The 16,546-nt window shown below is 38.4% G+C and overlaps 1 protein-coding gene across 3 annotated transcripts in view; it reads right to left on the bottom strand.

The window, feature by feature from the left end:
- Positions 1 to 11,968: 11,968 nt before the first annotated feature.
- LOC134225976 (paired box protein Pax-6-like) overlaps positions 11,969 to 16,546 on the bottom strand; it is a 181,385-nt gene continuing 176,807 nt past the window's right edge. The window contains exons 4-6 of one of the 3 annotated variants that reach the window (XM_062706457.1): positions 15,077 to 15,382; positions 14,823 to 15,007; positions 11,969 to 14,761 (exon numbers count right to left, since the gene is read on the bottom strand). In XM_062706457.1, the coding sequence (XP_062562441.1) occupies positions 14,168 to 14,761; positions 14,823 to 15,007; positions 15,077 to 15,382 (1,085 nt within the window). In that variant the 3' untranslated portion in view covers positions 11,969 to 14,167. The remainder of the gene's footprint in view (positions 14,762 to 14,822; positions 15,008 to 15,076; positions 15,383 to 16,546) is intronic. The other 2 variants (XM_062706458.1, XM_062706459.1) reach the window with 2 other exon arrangements.

The raw sequence follows: 16,546 nt of genomic DNA, 5'->3' as shown, positions 1-16,546 counted from the left end.
CATTCGGTGAAAAAAAATCAAAAATTTTTTTTTGGCAATTTTACAAAATTGAAATTTTTGGATATTTCAATTTTGTGGTTCAGTTGTGAGCACCCTTGAAAACTCAGCTAAAAGTAAAGAAGCATGAATAGAAACCACCCATATGTAAAGAAAAGGAATGATTTATTCATTCTAATAGCCAAGAGGCACTAAAAAAATAAGATCAACCCAGTGATGATGCCTTGGGTGCATTAGGGAAGATATTGAAAAAAAAAAATCACATAAGAAAAGTCTAAAATAGCACTTTAGGTAAATGGGTTTCATGTTTTCATTGATTTACGTTTTATTGATAAACCTCAAAGTCAAAAAAAGTATTATTAATCATCCTAGCGGCAATAGTGCCTTTCTCGTTCATTACAAAAATTTAAATTTTGGCCACAAAATTTTGATCCCATAGTCCGCTCTGACCAATTTTCAATAGGAAACAATGGGACAGGATGTCCGTCGAATGCAACTTGTTGTTGCATGCAAATCAGTCAACGATTTGTTCCGAAAAGTGTGGATATAACAGCCGGATGACACACAGCTATCACATAACATAAGTGGATCTTCGAACAAAATCCCTATCAAAAAGTTGACCCCCTTTCGGTGGGCCAAAACTGTTATAACGAGCGTCGGGAACATCGTTCTGTCATTTTCAAATGTAAACAAATATCATATGATCAGAAAATTAGAACACTTTGTTTCAAAGAGTACGAAGGTCAGGATAGGCAACCGATGTGTGGAGAAATTCAGTTTTAGCATGCAAATATTTTTAACATTATCGAGAAATGGGAGATAATATCCGAAAACAAATCTCTTCTGCGCTTCTCACAACAATGGACAAGATATGAAATAAATATCGACATTTTCTTTATCTAAAACAGCTATTTTCAGGCGATTTTATAACAATATATGTTTCCTACCGATTACTAGTATCGAAAATGAAATGATCCTAAAACCGGTTCAATAAGTTTGTGTATGAATTGAAGAAAATTGAAGTTTTTTCAAAAAGTGTTAATTATGATGTCGATTAAAACTGTGCTACATTAGAAGCTAATCTTTAAATATGCAGTTTTCGGCTTTTCCAAAGGATGGCGAGGGATACATCAATGTAGGTTTACAAGTTGCAAAAATGAGTTGCGAAATAAAATGAGTAAAAAACTAAACAGTTTTCAAAACTAAAGTTTTATTATTGACTAGATGCCATTCTTGTTAATGCTTTTATACCGCATAGGCTGCAATGTTGAATATACGTAAAAAAAATGTTGTTTATTATTAATATTTCTAATACTTTTTGCCAAAGCAACCCGGATAAAAATGTACTATTGGTTCAATAGTGTAAACAATTGAATTACCATAAAATGTACGGTATACAATAGGATACATTGTTTCTTGATGGTTGCACAGATTGTATCAACACTGAGGATACAATACATCAACATATTTCTCTAATGTAACTATACTTGCAATTGTTTTTGGAACTATATCGTACATAAGTTTCATACATTGATATTTTTTTAAACGTTTCTTTACATTGGATATAAACTATATAACAATATTTGCCTCATAGCGCCAAATATGCATTTTTTCCCTTTAAATTGCATTGTTGAACAGTAAAGCTGTCACAACTGAGAAATTTAAAATCGTATTGTTTTACTATACAAATACAATACAATCCATTGTATTTTGAACAGTTTTGTTCGGATATTTCAACAATATATTAACCATACACTCTATTGTGTGACGAAAAAATGTTTGGAAAATCTCAGTTTTTGTATAGTTACGATACTTAACAACCCGTACATTCTATTGCGTAAACTTCATTTACGTTTGAGTAAATGGTTCATAACAATGCATTCTAATGTATTTCTATGGTTTCATTTACAATATAATCTATTGCCAATTTAATGTTATTAATAGTAGTGTTACAATAAATTGTATTGTAATTCTACTGTATTTTTTATTCGGGTAATGATATGTATAAGAAAAAACTTATACATCGCATAAGTCACATACATTCCGAAACTTATACTTTTCATTAACTTATGAATGTTATTAGCTTTTTGATATGGGATTATTTATTGGGTGGCATAATGAAGAGTATAAGTATTTTCGAATGGTTTTTTGCCATAACATATAAGGTTATTTTTTTACGTGTATATGTAAATCCTCTAACCTAAATCATTAACCAAGTATGCGAAAGCAAACTCGCGGGACGGCAACGGGAGACATTTTTAGTTTGGAATAACAATGAACTATATGACCGATGATTCTGATCATTTTGATAATTGAAAACCTGTTTAAACACTAATTTACTTAATACGCTTTTACTAAGCATTAGGTGAGTTTGAATAACTTGACAAATTGCTTGATAATATTCTGGTAATAACGTTTCCAAATTTGTACCGATAAGGGGAAACATTGATTACATTTATTGTACAAACAGCAAAACACTGATATTGTGAACCAATATTGTAATACTTCATTCAAAAGTTTGGTGTTACTGTAGTATGATAAATATCAAAATATTTCATAGTTAATTACAGAGTTTCAAAAGTTTAATCGTATAATAATGTTAATAATTAAGTTTATAATAATCATATCATTTTTTAATGATTGTAACTGACCTTCATGAGTCGGTATTGAAAGGAACAGTCGATTCATGGAAATATCGAGATGTGGAATATAAAATCCTTGGAAAGCTCTTTGGAGGGACCATCACAGTAACCCAGAAAATATTGTTTTCATATGGCATAATTTGCTTCCATGTTCCGTCATCGAGTCATAGAACATCGACTCATGGAGGTTTGACTGTAATCATTTTTATGGTCTATGTTAACTATTTGAGGCAACGAAGTTCGATTCTTTTATTTGACATTTTTCTCATGGTTATGCAGAAAGAAAGGTTTGAGCTCAATAACAAAAAGTTTCTTTACTATGTGCGTCTTCTTCTGTGTCTAGTGGGCTTGGCTTGGTCATATTGTTACCGTGCCTGCCTCATACGCTATGTCGTTTCCTACCCAAGCAGCACAATTCAGACCGATTTGGTTGTAGTAACTCATATATGACTGAATTTGGTCGTATATGAGTAATGGAAACTTGATTCCAACATGTGCGCTACTCGGGTATATCTCCATCTTGATATTCTAGCAGTAATTGCTAGGACTGTAAATAAACAAAAAGATAGTTTCCTACATCAAACTAAAATTCCATCATTTGCTTTCTTCTACCAACTCGTTAACTAAGACGAACCTGTGCTACTCGAACCTTCTCCAAAAATGTCAATAAAGTCCGTATGAACTCGTGGCAAGTGCAATATATATTCGGCTTGCAATGGTTTACTGTTTAGAGTTGCATCGCTGCTTACTTTTCTGATTCACAGTGCCCGGTAAACGGTGACATCAAGATCAACGAATACAAAACGAGCTGTCTTTCCTCAAGTTCGGTAAATTTTATTACCAACTAGTTGACCCGGAAGACGTTCTACTGCAAAGTAGGCAAAAGTGTGCGTTGTGAACTGCCCATACGAAATTTCCATACGAATCTCATTATTTTCGCATGAGGATATATCATTTGAGCCCGTCGGAAACGACAAAGAATCTGCTGAAGGAATGAAGGAAATCCATCCAGCCGTTTTCGAGTTATGCTGATACGATTTAATTTTTATTATTCAGAGATATTATTTACATCAACATCAGCACTTTAAACCTTGAATATGGAAGAATTGGGTTACAAAACTGTAAAACAATAAGAAAATTATTAAGCTTTTTATGTGGATTGTCTTTACCGGTCATAAGACGAGTTTAGTACTATTCAATTTTATTCCACCACGTTGTAATCTAAAAAAATATTTGGCTAATTTTGGTGTGAATAATAATCAGATAAACAGTAAAAATCACGCGACCCCTTGCTAATTCAATACTGTTATACCATATCTTTTGACGTTTCGATGTTCCGTATAACACATTTAATCTGTTATAAGGGTACAACTTTTGCTACCCGAGTTACACATATGTTATGTGCAGCTATGCTTCTGGCTCCAGCATAAAATTCACGTTATTATTTTGCTGTTGGCGTTATTTTCTGAAAAAAATATTGTTATCAAATATTCAAATTTGTTTTGCACCGTACTAACCGTGTTGTGTTGAATGACGGTCTTATTACATTTTAATTGAAAATCGAACACAATTTTCACGGCTCGGAATACGTGGTACATAACGAAAATAGTAATAAATTCATTCAAATCGCTTAACAACAATTACTCCATCACAGAAAATTAGTCCTGAAATGATGTTTTTGTTTACTAATTTTGAATTGTCAGTGGGGCCCACCGCGCGCTAACCCCAGAGATGCTAGCCACCATTTTTTCCCATTGGAGAGATAGGCGATGACAGTAGGGTGGGATATAATAACTGGACATACTCAAAGAACAAAAATATGAATTATACATTATTTCAATCTCATAGGGGAAAATAGCTATTCTTGGCAATCTAAGACATTCGCCAAATTGATAAGGTTTTCATGACTTTCATGACGCATTTAAAAAATGTTTCAAAAATAGGCCTGAGGCAACACGCTCGAATGGTGGTCTAAAATGACTCAATTACATGTAAAATGATGGTGAAAGCATGGTTGTTTGTTTTTTCTTAATGGATTGAACTACAATCTTACGGATGTGGTGGAAGAATAGCAAATCGTTAAATTTAAGTGAATATGAAGCGATTTTGGGGTTCTTGAGGTTTTTGGGATTTTGAGTTTTTTTTTCCAATGGAACTCAATGATGGATAACTAATTATGAATTGTAATGGTAATATTCGTTCATAAATGTACTACAACAGATTATATGAGTGATTTTATTATTTTATTATTGAGAAACGCTATTTATGTATAAATGATTCATCAGTCGTTCGGAACGACATCATTCATTATGTAGAGTAGAGTGGGGCAAGAGTGCGCATGGGGCAAGAGTGCGTTTTCGATTTTTTGAAGTTATAAAAAAAGATAAACTAGCAGCACTGCATCAGTTTGATAGGTATTCTGACCAACTATTGTCATGTGTAATTTAAGGCAAAATTTTCAAAACGACTTATCTGCTTTTGTAAACAGAGATTCAAACGACGATTTGACGAATCTGATAGCTCTCCCACGCAAACCAAAACCATGAACAGGTAGCGGAATCTTTCATCTACCTATTGATGGTATTGGTTTGCGTGGGAGAGCTATCAGATTCGTCAAATCGTCGTTTGAATCTTTGTTTACAAAAGCAGATAAGTCGTTTTGAAAATTTTGTCTTGAATTGTAAACGATTTGAATAAACAACATGGGAGATATAAACAGAGTTAATTTTCTGGTCATTTTGCTAAAAATAATTGTGTTTTCGCAACTAGTATTCCAATACCATCTATGAGTAATTCTCGTTGAAACCGGGCCAGTGTTTACCCGAGGTTCTTAAAAATGCCTAAATTTATATTCTTTCGAAAGCTTTCGGCAAGTATTTTTTTTTGTTGGGGCGTAGAACCACTGTTGAACTTTTGTGGTATCTTCGGCAAGTATATTAAGGATCCGAGTTAAATTCTGCAGAAAGATGAACCCCTCGTTAGTTATACACGAAATCATTTTAATGGACCCCTCGATTTTTGTCAATTCTTGACTCACCAAAACTATCATAACTCCAACATTTCTCAACCGATCGTAGAGATCAGCATATTGTGGGAAAGAGGAAGAATGTATCCTCAATTTTCAATAGTAAAAATAGTGGCAGCCATATTGATTTTGGCCACCATCTTGGATTTCTTTACGAAAACTATTTTTCCGCCAGATTTTGAATAATAATACAACGATATAAAGCTTAGCTTATATTGTACATTGTGTCAAAAAATCTCAGGTGTATGGTTTTTCTATCAAAAGTTATGTACTATTTACCAATACCAAAATTCTTGAGTTATTTAATACAATAACTTGAAGTTCGGCTCCGTTATGCTCAAAACTTTTGAGCCCTTCAAATGAAATACTGAAGTAGATATGCTTTTCATTTTGAAACATATTTGGCTTAGAACAGTGTATGAAATCAAGGAATTGACGTCGTAGTATCTTCTTCTTCTTCTTCAATGGCTCTACATTCCAACTGGAACTTGGCCTAGCTTTTCAACTTAGTATTCTATTAGCATTTCCTCAGTTATTAATTGAAAGCTTTTCTATGCCCGCCATTGCATGAGTATGTATCTTGTGTGGCAAGTACAATGAATACACTATGCCCAGGGTGTCGAGAATGTTTCCAACCCGAAAACATTCTAGACCGGACCGAGAATCGAACTCGCCATCTCCGGATTGGCAATCCCACGCCTTTGCTCGCTAGGCTACTGGAGACCCCACATTTTGTAGCTGGCACTGGCGATCTTAAGTAAATGTGCGGCTTAAGCGCCACTCCAATAAAGGAGACCGCACACCAAGTTTGTTTGCCCGGATGAGACTCAATCAAGGCGAGTCCAAGTACAATCTTCAAAGAAGAAAGAGATCGATCCAGTGCGACTACTTTCCCAAAATGGGACAGGTAGAAACCCCTATTGACGCATCAGCATAACTCTCGCAACATCAATCAAATCTCAAAAATCACGGTAAGAGGTCACGCATACTCATGACGACGCAACAAGACGTCATTTCATCATCATCGGGAGTTTACGCTATCCAGAGTCGCGATGGTAGCTAAAGGGTCGCGCAACATAAATTTAAACTCAAGACAAAATAAATCAAACTAAACGATTCCGAAGCAACGTAGAAACACTCAAACATGTATTTAACGAATAGGATAATATAAATAACAATAATCACATCATTGGGGCTTTACAATAAAGATTTATTCAACGTTTAACGGTAAGATTTTATTTTATCAAGCATGCTTGTTTATATTAATTTACTTTCTCTCCTCATTACCTATCCTATTCTATCTGTGTGCGTATTCAAATTCTACTATCTGTGCTATTGTGTTTGTTTTTCATGTCTTCATTCCCAGTGATGCGACGACGATGCAGCAACGTAACGGCTAATGCTGTTGCACCCGGGTGTCTAATCAGATTGGGTTGGGTGGGCGGCCATAAATTACGATACGTGCGCACGATTTGTATCTCGCCGACACCCAACCTCAATTCATCGAAATGTTTGAATGTTTAGCGATTCACGCTCTTCAACCTACGGTTGGCACAAAAAACTTCTCCGTGGCGTCCTCAGCGGACGCCACACTTCAAGCAAGAATAATTGGTCCGGACTCACCAGATGGTTACTGCTGATGTATCTGCGCTGCTGTTACCGCTGATGTCGGTTGGCGATTGATGATCGCCACGTGGGCCGATGAATGGTGGTTGGCGACTTCCACGTGTCGACGAATGGCGGTTTGGTCGATGGTGGCAATTGACGACCACAACTCCCCGCTGAAGCGATGTAGAGACGGATCGCTTCCCACCGGACAAGATGACGGGTGCCGGGGTCTTTCGTCCTGGGGACTCCGCTGACCTGGCGCTGGGAAGAGATATATAGCCGTCGGCTGGCCTAGATTGATTAAGAGCACACAAATCTAGCCTACGACGCACACTATATTTTTGCACAACTATCGAAAAAAATGAATTACGATTACACGAACAAAGCAAGACCCTTCCACTGTTATCTGCGGTTCGGACGAAAGACCCCGGCATCCGTCATCTTGTCCGGTGGGAAGCGATCCGTCTTCCGTCGTCTTCACGTCGTAGTATCAAATTAACCAAAAAAAAATAATGTTCTTTGGTCAGATGGGCATTCAAAGAATGATTTGGTAAATCGTACATAACTTTCCTTCCAGCCTTCCATCGGATTGTTAATATTCAAAATCGGTGGTTGCGAACCTGTCGGAAACATAGTTTTCAAAAAGAAATTCAAGATGTCGGCCAAATTCAATATGGCTGCTTCTATTATTATTATTGCAAATTGAGGATATCTTCTTCTTCTTTCCAACGATATGCTGATTTCTAAGATCAGTTGAGAAATGTTGGGGTTATGATAGTTTTGGTGAGGCAAGAATTTACTAAAAACGAGGGGTCCATTAAAACTGATTTCGTGTAGAACTAACGAGGGGTTCATCTTTCTGCAGAATTTAACTCGGATCCTTAATATACTTGCCGAAAGCTTTCTAATGAACATAAATTTGGGCATTTTTAAGAACCTCGTGTGAATAGTGGCCCGGTTTCAGCGAGAATTACTCCTATACATTAAATCAGGGGAACATTGTACCATTTCGATAACCTATTGTATAGAGTACTTTGTGGTGCAGAACATTAATTCGGTTGGTTTTCCAAGAAGTCAAAACCATTAACTGAATAAATTATGGAGCTGTGGGGTAAAAGTACATACGCAGTAACGGGTGGGGCAAGAGTACGCATGTGAACCTTTAGGTTCTGTTGTTAAACCCGTATCTCCGGCCGAAATAAGACTAGTTCCACAGCGTGAAGGTCCACAACAAAGAAAAAAGAGACAGAAATCGAAAATTATCGCAAATTCTCCCTTCAAAGATAAATAATTTGGTGTTAGAAAGCACTTAGCGAACAAAGCACTGAAACGAAACAGTAAAATTGTATTTGGTATTATTTTAAACCTCAACATAAGTCCGAAAACACAATTTCATCTAAATGATAATCATTTAATCAAAAGAAACATTGATGTACAAAAATCCAAGATATAGACAAAAAAAAAAAGAAAACTAATCAACGCATAAAGCATAAAGGCGCGGAAAATTACACTATTCTGGGCATAGGGGAGAAACGGTCTATATGTGCCCCCTAAGCTAATCACTTAATTTAATGATGATTTCATCTGAAAACATATATTTTCGATGTGTTTATCAATGATATAACATATCAGTTAATATATGGTCCAAAAATTTCCATGAAGGGCCATCAATATTGCAACAAAACGATTTTATTTCATAATTGAGAATTTCAATCCAAAATTAACGACGCTGGGCAATATGCGCCATCCAAATAAGATAATCAAAATATTCCAATATTTTTCACTAAAATTTTCAAACTTTTTTGCACAAGATTAGTGTCAACTTTATCATTTCAGTTAGTCAATGTCTCACACTGATAACAATAAGGAGAAAATATTTTTTGTATCTAAACAAAAAGCATTGAGGACATAAACGCCGAAATCGCGTTGGAATGTTCAAAAAAAAATTTTTTTTTTTATTATTTAATTCAGAGTTTTTAAGATCACTCCTGACAGAATCCAAGTTTTAAAGTGATCGCGTTTTCTGGGGCACACCACTCGATACGGAGGCGGCGGACAACTGTCATTTTTGTCGATTCAGCTTTGCTGCGTCACAGCATGCGTGAAAAAAAAAATGACAGTTGTGCGTTGCTTCCGTGTCGAGTGGTGTGCCCCCGAAAACGCGAGTACTTTGAAACTTGGATTCTGTCAGGAGTGACCTTAACTGATTTTTTTTACGTTTGACGGCTTACAAATTTTTGTCTGCTTACGATTTTGAGCTAAAATTTGGGATATAAACCAAGAAAGGGTGGTGGCGCATTTTACCGTACCGGCGCATTTTATATATATTTCCCTTACATTTTTTTCCAACAAATTCGTCCTGAATGTATGCAATTTCTAGTGAATTATGTCTCAAAATCGTATAAATAGTTACATAATGCAATAGAAATTGCACACATTCAGGTGATAATATCGTTTAAATTTTTTGCTCTTTTTGGCAATCCTTTTGTGTGCATTACGCTTATGTAAATTACAACACCTTTTCCTATCTGTCTTCGATTAATAAAGGTTGCGGTCGGAAAAAGGGAGGTGCTGCCCAAAGGCTTTTTCTTTCCATCATTACCACATGGGTTTTTAAAGTGAAAATTTAAAGTTATCGTACCGTCACAGACAAACAGACATAACACTCGTTAAATTTACATCGTTTACTGATTTACTGGTTGATTCAAATAATCATTAGTTGACCAATTCATCAGTCGCGGCGCACGCATCGGATTTGCTCAAGTTTGACGTTTGCTCACTACCGCCATCTGGTTCGTGATTTGCCCAACTAACTGAAATCAACAGATGTCGTTAGTGTTTTAACGACGAAGAATTTGATGATGTGTTATTCAATGTGTTATGTCTGTTTGTCTGTGGTACCGTCGTCGGGGGAGACAGTCGATTGGGGGTGAGAAAGGGGTTCCTGTTTCAACTACATATAATGCTTGTAGAATAGATTTAATTTATATGAGGACAAGACAACTGAACTATAAGAGACCTTTTTGAATGATTTTGTTATCCGACTTCCAGACTGCCGCTGAGGGCACTGACCCATTGGCACCCCCATACCCATTGTCACCCCCGACGAAGGTATTCTACAATTTTACATACATTTTGTTATTAAACCAGTGACATAAGTAATCGAATGAATTCTCTTAAAATATTCAAACATGATGATGACTGAATTCCTCAAAGCATCAAACTATTTTTCGTAGTTTAGGTTGGGCGGCCATGTCTTGTACATAACCCTTCAGATTTTTTGTTTTTAGGACGGCTACGCAGCTCCTTGTCGAAACGTTGTTTTATGAAATTTTGAAGACTTATATTGACTCGACCTATATTGACTCAATTTATGAAATGGTCCTCTGGAGGTCCCCCGTGGTGGCCCAGAAGCCCTGAAAAAATCATTTGTTTTGTGAAATCATGAAGTTTGAGCTGTCACATGACTTATTTTGACTTAAATTCGTAAATGGCCACTATTTTCGGGGACAACTGACATCAACGGATTCTGAAATAATTCTGGAACCGTACTGAGGATTGACCCAAATCCAGTATGAATCAAAAATTGGGATCCATCCGGATCGAATGCAATTCGATCGAGAAGTGTAGTTTTCACAGTTTTATTTTTGAAAGCCCTTAAGGTCACTCCTCACGGAATCCAAACTTCAAAGCACTTGCACTTTCGGGGGCACACCACTCGATACGGAAGCAACGCACAACTGTCATTTTTATTATTTCACGCATGCTGCGATGCAGCAAAGCTAAATTAACAAAAATGACAGTTGTGCACCGCCTCCGTATCGAGTGGTGTGCCCCCGAAAACGCGAGCACTTTGAAACTTGGATTCCGTGAGGAGTATCCTTAAAATTAGATGTCAGGGACGGAAAGGTTAAACATGATAAAAACAAAGCTTTGACGTTGGTTCTCTTGATGAATAATGATGTTGATAATTCGTCATTCAATAATCATACATTTAGATCGTTACAAATATTTATTTAACTTTTTGTCCTACTGATCTCCGAAACGTCAAGGGGGGGAAGGGGGATAATAAAAAATAAATATTAAAATGAAAAAAAAATCAAAAAACTCTTCGGATTTGTTAAAGAATGTTTTGAAAATCCTCAAAATTATCCAAATTTTATTTTGTTGCCCCCTCAAAATATTATTTTTTGGCATAAAAAAACCGAGGGGGGGGGACAAAATAGATATTAAATATTTGTATCGGCCTTATTTACGATTTTTTTTCACCTGCTTTTATTTGGTACGCTCAGGCGTGTATAACACTTTACGGAGCCAATTTTTTTTGTATGTGTATACTCGATATAAATTTATTTATGATTAACCATTAGTGCTCTGTTACCTACATACTTACATTGCCATTACCATTGACTGATGAAACGAACTGATAATTGTTCACAGATTTAACCTCAAGGACATTTCGGAAACGCTTAACGAACATTATAATGAGAGACGGGGATTGAGGGATTGATACCAGCAAAAAAGATAAAATAAAAAATCTGAGAATAATTGTTCATCGCTCAACGGAGAAGACAGAGAAAGCCGAAAACACACTTCACAAAAATTATCGAAATAGAGGATATTGCTACTCATGAACCGTTTTTATGAAAGGATATTCGGATTGTCTTAAGATCAGCATACAAAAAACTCCATCGTATTCATATTTTCAACATATTCTTCCTTTATCTCGTCATCAAAATAAATTTCATTACTTACAAGCTAATAACACGGTTTTCTCCCAAGTTATCATCTCCATCAATTTCTACCCCCTTAACACAAACGATCATCACTGGGTTCGTCATTAATTAACTCATTTCTACAGGTTTGCTTCCTTTCTCTCTTTAGCGATTAATTCTGCCTTCATAGCTTTCCGCTTCGTACAGTTCGCAGTTTCTACTTATCGCCTCTAAATAAAATAAGATAATTTAATTAACTTAATACTTTGCATATCTGTGTGTTTGCTCTTGCTCTCATCGCGGTTCGCTCGTTCGCCATTATTTACACATTTCCTCCGATTTTTTTTATGAATTGTTTATCTACTCGTGACTCGACCCACAACAACTCAATTCATTTACCTAAAATAGGAGCGGACCTGCGTTTATCTGATGCTGGTCGTATGTCGTCCACCAGCTGGGTACAACATCATTATCATTTCGCTTATCATCACCACTCCCATAATGGGGTCCTCAACTTTTTTTTCCGTATTTTTTTTCTCCTCTGCTTAGTTTGCAAGCCATTTCTGATAACGAGTTTATTACCGCTCGCGAATGAGAGCGCGACAAGAGGTGGAGTCATTTATTCACATTTGCACCGACTGGCTGCCGCACTAGCTTCAATATAGCGACAGTCAGTGGTGTTTGCAGTTTAGGGATCTAGGCTTAGGTGATCTAATAGTAGCTGTGTGGTGGAACCCCTAAACGAGGGTTTCCCATTTCTTTTTACATTCGACAACCGCTACAGCAGTGCGTGGTGTGCCTCCGTTTGCTTCGCTTATTAACGCGTGGTTTGTTTTGTTTTAACTAGAGCTAATTAGTTGTATGATAAATTATGTTTTCCGATGTCTTATGATGGCTCCCCATTTGTTGGTAAAAACGCTCAATTTCACGGTACGTTGAATTCATTTAAAAGCGCGCAAAACCGATGTTATATTTTGCAATTATTTACAAGTTCACAAACCTTAGAGTGAATGCTTGAATATCGACCGACTTAAAACTGCGAGCGTTCTACGAGCGAGGAAAATGAAGTGCCTAATTTGTTTGAAGGGAATTGCGTGACAAGTTCACATTTCGAGTTTACTGAAAAATGTGGCGAGATTGATGATGCTCAAAACGAAGAGTGAGAAGACAGCAAAATTTTGTAAGCGTACTAATGACAAATTAACGGGTTCGCTTCTGTTTCGCAAGGATTTGTTATTTATATAAAAGACAGAAATCTTAACTTAACACCTGCATGAGACAACGGACAGGAAACAATTTGAATCGAACAAGCTTGTCTATGTCTAATAGCTTTTTATTAAAATCGTAACTTAAGCTCGAATTAGACCCTCTCTAGATTCCGGAAATGGAATCATGTGAATTCATGCTTCCATCATTATGAATTTCAGATAGAGACTCTTCGGAGTTCTATAATTGATATGTTTTGAATATAGTCACACCATTACGGTTAGTAATTTCGAAAATATCATATTCTCACTATATAAATCAATTCCATTCCAGTTTGTTCCCGCTGATTGTCATTCCCCGCCTGAACGCCATCGAAGCTAAGTTTCTGTGCAGACAGATGACAACCTACTTCATTTGCGTCTGACCATCATCATCGCCAACGGTTCGACCATCGTACGTAACCTATAAGGCAGTGCCACATTCAGCTGATTCATGGCTGCCGTGCATTGACTGTTTGCATTCGTCGCTCTTCCCATTTCGGTACATAGGCACAAACGTGGTGCGTCCATCATTGACAACGACACCAACCAGCAACTGCCAGTAAAAGAGGGGTAATCGTGCTTGCGCCTTGTCCGTCGCGCCGGTCGGTATTCAATATTTCTAAGGTTTCGCTAAATGCGCTCGTCGACGGGTGCGGGTTTGCGGCTGTGCGTGGCCATGTTGAAACCTCTTTTCTTTCTAACTAACACAAGGGATTGCGTTCACGAATGGGAGCCATCGGAAAGATATCGGAAATTGCACCATAGGTTTATGCTAGGACGGGCTTGCTTGCTTTTTGGAGTAAGGGTTATTTACAAACTTTAGGAAAAGTTTCAAGAGGAGTTCCATTCAAAGAAATACAATTAAATAGTCTACTTCTACCGTACCTATCCAGGAGTAGGAGGAGGAATTGTTTTGCCTCTTCGCGCGTGCCTCTAATGCCGTTCGTGTTTGGTCAGCTGCAGCGGGGTGGTGGATGTCATCGAGCCATCGCCGGCCCCGTTCCGACTCGAGACCTCAATGTCGGACTCGTCATCGTGGACGTTGATCTCCTCGTCGGAATCGCTGGGCACCGGACTGGCGGACGGGTTGGACGAACAGCTGGCCGCTGTGGCGGCGTACGAACGGGACAGGCCGGCAAACAGGGCTGCCGCCGAGGTCGGGACCAACGAGCGGAACGCACTATGCTCACCGCCCATTAATAATGGAGTTGATGCTGTGACTAATGATGCCGCCTGAGCTGCTGCCACTGCCGCTGCCGCCGCTTGGGCATGGGCCTGGGACGCCGCCAGGTGCGACGCCACCGGTGAGGTTGACTGGTTTTGGTGATGGGCTACCGCTCCCAGTGGTGGCGGGTGGACTCCGGTGGCCGATGCCGATCCCGAGCCCGGTCGTGGTGGCGGGGAACCAGGGGTGAAAGCGGAACTTGCCGCTGCCGCTGCCGCTCGGGAACTCGGCGAACTGGACCTTTTTAAAAGATTCATTCTTTGATGACGTCGCCATTTCGCCCGTCTGTTGGAAAACCAAACCTAGTAGTTCAAGTTAGGGTATATTAGTCAAACACTTATGACTAGGGGCGGGACTACTAACCTGTACGCGGGCTTCGCTGAGTGATGTTCGGGACGCCAGGCGCTCTCGGGTGCTCACGCAGGGGTAGTGCGACTTGTCGAACTCTTTCTCCAGCTCTTCGAGCTGCTCGGGCGTGAAGGTGGTCCTATTGCGTCTAAACTTTGGTTGGTCGCCGTCCAGGCTGTTGGAATCCTCACCCTCGATATCTGCAACGGGTGGGCCCCGGGTTAGTTCAATCTTTCACAACGTTTAGTCTTGTTAGATAAATTATTTACCATACTCACCGATCAGTCGATTGCCGTCCGGACTGCCGAGGGTGTCATGCGAGCCACTTCCCGGCGAGCCGATGGTGGCAGGAGTGGAGTTGGAACTGCTACCGGGTGGGGTCATCCCCGGTAGCGATTGTCCCGGGGGCCATAGATGCGCCGGCGTGGGCCAGGGAAAGCCTCCGTACGGGGGTGGCGGGTAGAGACCGTAGCCGGCCGCTCGGGCAAACTCGGCGGCTGCTCGTTCCGCTGCTCGGTTTCGCAGGATTCGGTTGATGGAGGAGACGGAGGGTGCGGTTGCGTTGGTGCAGACGCCTGTGAAATGGAAAGAAAAAGTCCGGTGTGTTAAAACTGGTAGATAATGAGAAATTACTTTGCGTCAAATATGATCTAACTGGTTGAACAGAATAATACAATTGAATAAAAATATTTGTTTATTAGACCATTATAGATCCATCTTTTGAGTTTACAAATGGAGAACCTTTGGTCTTTCGAACTGTTTTTGGGCTTCCGAACGGAACTCTTTTTGCGCTTTCGAACAAAATACTTTTGGCTTCCGAACGAAATCTTTTTAGGCTTCGGAATCCCAAAAGGGTATCCCTTGTACAAAAACAGATACAAAATTCATTCAGAAGCCCAGATGGCTTCACTCTAAATTCCAAAAGTATTCCTTTCGTAAGGCTAAAAAAAAAAGAATACAAAATAATTTCATTTGGAAACCTAGAGAAAGGACTTGTTTTGGGTTTACGAACTGACATTTTTTGGTTTTCTGAACGTAGCTCTTTTTGGCTTTCGAAAGGAACTCTTCTTCAAAAGGGTTCTGTTCAGAAGACCAAAAGTATTTCGTTCGGAATTCTAGAAAGATTTTGTTCAGAATTCCATCAGAGTTTCGTTTGAAAGTCCAAAAGGATTTCTTTGGGAAGCCCAGAGTGACTCCTTTCGAAAGCATACAAGAACTTCGTTTAGAAGCTTGAAGGGATTCAGTTAGTAAACCCAGAAGAATTACGTTCGAAAGCTCACATAATTCTGTATGGAATTCCGTACGTACGACGGGCACCCTTATGGAATTGTTTTGGGAATCGTTTTAGGTTTCCAAAAGGAATCAAAGAATCATTTCGTTTGGAATTCTAAAAGGAATCCTTTTTAGCCCAAAATGAATCCCATTCAGAAGCATAAAAGACTCCACTCAGAATTCCGAAATGATACCGATTGAAAACCTTATAGAATTTCGTACGAAATCCCCACAACTATTTTGTTTGGGAAGCCCAATTTTTTTTTGAAAACTGAATGTCTGCAATAGTTTGTGACTACAATCAAATGTCTGTATAAATAGAGACATGTCTCTGTGTCTGGCATCCCTGCTGCCAATATATCTAGAATTCGTTTTTGGAGAACCAAGGAATGTAATTCAATAAGAAACTTCTGAAGAACATTATCCAATTTTCAAATTTTAGATATTAGAAACGAACTCGAAGAATT

Source organism: Armigeres subalbatus, chromosome 3 (assembly GCF_024139115.2).
Source record: "Armigeres subalbatus isolate Guangzhou_Male chromosome 3, GZ_Asu_2, whole genome shotgun sequence".
In the NCBI taxonomy this organism is placed as follows: domain Eukaryota; kingdom Metazoa; phylum Arthropoda; class Insecta; order Diptera; family Culicidae; genus Armigeres; species Armigeres subalbatus.
Note: the sequence above shows the minus strand (reverse complement) of the source record. Positions and strands in the feature narration are given on the sequence as shown.